The sequence below is a fragment of the Triticum urartu genome, chromosome 4A, assembly GCF_056163025.1.
Source record: "Triticum urartu cultivar PI428250 chromosome 4A, HENAU_Tu73, whole genome shotgun sequence".
In the NCBI taxonomy this organism is placed as follows: Eukaryota; Viridiplantae; Streptophyta; class Magnoliopsida; order Poales; family Poaceae; genus Triticum; species Triticum urartu.
Genome location: NC_141876.1, coordinates 527309834 through 527313315, shown reverse-complemented (window position 1 = coordinate 527313315; position 3482 = coordinate 527309834). Strand labels below are relative to the sequence as shown.

Here is a 3482-nt window from a genome sequence, read left to right as displayed (position 1 = left end):
CTACCAACTAGCACAGGTGTTCACCATAACCCACAAGTACATCATGACAATGATTCAAACAACATAGTAGGCTATGAGCCACCAGCCATGAGACATAGCATAACACAAAGTAGTTCAGTTTAGACATTTAGTAGCCACCACTTGAATCAGCCATGTATCATCAGCAACACTCCAACACCAGTTCACAAGCTCATGCTGCAACAACAAATGCGAGTTCATTGCATTATCATACAATTATATGAGGACATGTCAGTTGTCAACTTGCATGTCAAAACTTAAAATGTTATACCTTTAAGTAGATGTTTCAATGGTGGAGTTGAACTTGCTTCCTTCTGATTTGGAAGTGGAAGACAAGCTTTTGTCACTTTTATCTTGCCGTTTTTCTTTGGGCCCAAATTCTTCAATTAACTCTGCAATGGAAACAATGAAATTATAACAGCTCCAAGATCAAGAGAACAAGAATAGTAGAATACAATAGCTAGCGCATTTAGAAATTTGAGAAAATATTTCACATAAAGAAACTAGGAAGAAATCACTATTCTTTTTCCAAAAAGACAACAATGGTGTACCTTTTTCGATCATCGCCAACTCCTCCATATTTTCTTGAATGTCAATAGGTGTTCCCATTCTCAGCCAATCTTGTGCACACACTAGAGTTTCCAACATGAATGGAGTAAGGGATGTACGAAAGTCATCTAAAATACGCCCACTTGTGCTGAAAGCAGACTCTGATGCTACTGTTGAAATGGGTATAGCAAGCACATCACGGGCCAAGCGTGCCAATATTGGAAATCGAGCAGCATTGTTCTTCCACCAAGCTAGAATGTTAACATTGCTCTCTATATCCTCGGTATCTTCAGCAAGATATTTGTCAAGTTCTGACTTGACATTCATACTCGAACCATTGTTCATCTTCAACTTCTTTTTTATAACATCAGTGAGCAAGGCTCCTCTGCCTCCCTTTGATTGTCTTGGTTCAAGTACTTGATTTGGTAATTCAGCTGGAGCATAAAGATCTCTATATTCATCAAATAAGTTATGGACACAAGCTTTAAGAGCTTCCCAAACATGTTGTCCCTTTTCCTCGCCAAATATTTCATCAACAATAGCATTTGTGAACAACGATAGCTTGTATCTTGGATCAATAACTGCAGCAACAAAAATCAGTAAATTGGTATTCTCCTTCTCCTTCCCCCTTCCCTTTCCCCTCCCCTTCTCCTTCTCCTTCTCTCTGTCATTCGTGTCCTGCTCCTTTGTGTGCCAAAGCCCCCAGTACTTGTCAAATTTATCTTTCATTCGTTTTCCCATTGCTGCTTGCAAAGTATCAGGACTGTTTATCCAAGCTTGAATCAACAAACGCACTTCTCCAATCTCATGAATGAATCTATTGGAAGTCACATGAAGAGTAGCAGAGACATGAATAGTAAGGTCATGAAAATGCTCCAAAAAAATTTCTAACTTCTTTGCATTCTCCCAATCCGATTCTTCAAGGAAACCAAAGCCATCATTCTCTTCGGAAATATCATCAATGTAAAGGATATCCTCTTTAGCTAACCTTATGAACACCTTCTCATAAATATTGGCGGCTTTGAGCATGAGAAAAGTTGAGTTCCATCTGGTCGGGACATCAATCTTCAGAGATGCCTTGCTGTTTATCTTTTCTTCCTCGGCAATCTCCTTAAACTTGACCACTCTTGAACCACCATTTCTAATATACCTAACAGCAGCTCTAACACGCTTCACAGAGACATCCACTTCTTTTATGCCATTTTGGACAATAAGGTTAACAATGTGCGCAGCACACCTCATGTGCAGGAACTTGCCATTAGCTATGTTTGTTTTGTTTAGTTGCCTCCTCAAATAAGAAATGCCACCATCATTGTTAGTTGCATTGTCAATAGTTACAGTCATTACTCTCTCCAAACCCCATTCAGTCAAGCATCTAACCAAGTTTTTCCCGATGTCATCTCCCTTATGCCCCTTCACTAAGAAAAAACCAATGATTTTCTTATGGAGACTCCAAGATTCATCAATAAAACTTGCTGTTACAGTCATATATCCATCCAGCTGCTGAGAAGTCCAACAATCTGTTGTTAGGCAAACTCGCTGACAAGAATCCTTGAAGAATTTCTTCAGCTTGGCCTTCTCTCGAAAGAATAGGCACATAGTGTCTCTGCTGCAGGTTCTTCTAGATGGCGGTTTGAAACATGGGCAAGCTTTGGACATAAATTTCCTAAAGCCCGGCTTCTCGCCGAAACAAAAAGGCAACTCATCTTGAATGACCATTTCAGCAAAAGCTTCCCTCAGATCATCAGGATCAAACCTCCAGGTCCCAGCACCTTCTCCTTGAGTTATTTGCAAAGTGGACTGCTTCGGATCTTTGGCCATCTTGTGAGGGTTGCTCTTGCACACATCAAAGTGTCTGATCAAGGATGAAGTACCATGATCCTTTGTGTCAGCCTTCAATTCACGTTTGCAATATTTGCATTTATCAACCTTCACCACATTATTCTTATCCTTAATCTTATCGAAATGGTCCCACATCTTTGATCGTGGTGCCATCTCCCTCCTTCCCTGACCTAAGTGACCTTTCTTACTATCCTTCCCATTCTCCAAATCAACGACCCCAGTGGCAGATTGCTCTTGAGAAGTTAGTTGTGAACCACGAAATTGCTCCTTGGAAGATGGTTGTGAACCAGAACATTCAGGCGATACAATTGTGCTGCGAGTGGCCATATGACTAGTGCCCACTTCCTCCATCTCTATCATCGGTGACATCTCTATGTGCTGATCATCATCATGTTGAGTCATCTGTAAGAAAAAAAAAGCAGCAACATCACTCACTTTGGTATAATTGTAAACAGTTGCACTAACATACAAGAAGCATGTAAATATTTCAAGATTTCAGTCATAGATTGTAAACATATAATTGTAAACACTTGCACTAACATACAGCTGCAGTCACATATTTTGAACTCCAAAAACTTGCACTAACATACAAGAAGCATGTAAATTTCAAGATTTCAGTCACATTTAATTCTGGAACGGGTTTTCTTAACTTCATACAACAACAATCGTGCAACATCAGGTCATTTTAACAAGTCAAGTAGTCAACAACAACAACAACAACATTCATGCATAACAACATCAGGATCAGAGTAAGCTTTTAACAACAAGTCAACAACAGTAGAACACCAACATCCTTCACTCAGTTCACTGCTTTGATGGCCAGTAGAGGAATAAAAGAACATATGTAGAGGAATAGGAACAACAATAGTAGAGGAATAGGAACATATGTATGATATACCTTGCAAGATCCTTCGCTGCTTCGATGGCCAGCGACCAAGGTCCTTCCCGCCGACGATGCAACACCAGGGACGGGGATGTGGGCCGGCAATCAGGAGTCCGGGACGGGGGATGGCGGAGGTAGCATACAAGCATCATCGTCACCTCTCTATTTGCCTCATCTCTATTTATAGAGA

General features: G+C 40.5%; 1 protein-coding gene across 1 annotated transcript; it reads right to left on the bottom strand.

Moving 5' to 3' along the window:
* Window positions 1–291: 291 nt before the first annotated feature.
* LOC147976406 (zinc finger BED domain-containing protein RICESLEEPER 2-like) lies at window positions 292–2811 on the bottom strand. Its single transcript, XM_087520848.1, has 2 exons — window positions 570–2811; window positions 292–410 (listed from the first exon to the last, which is right to left on the bottom strand). Exons 1-2 carry the CDS (start codon window positions 2809–2811, stop codon window positions 292–294), a joined length of 2361 nt encoding a protein of 786 aa, XP_087376974.1.
* Between the last annotated feature and the right edge of the window lie 671 nt (window positions 2812–3482).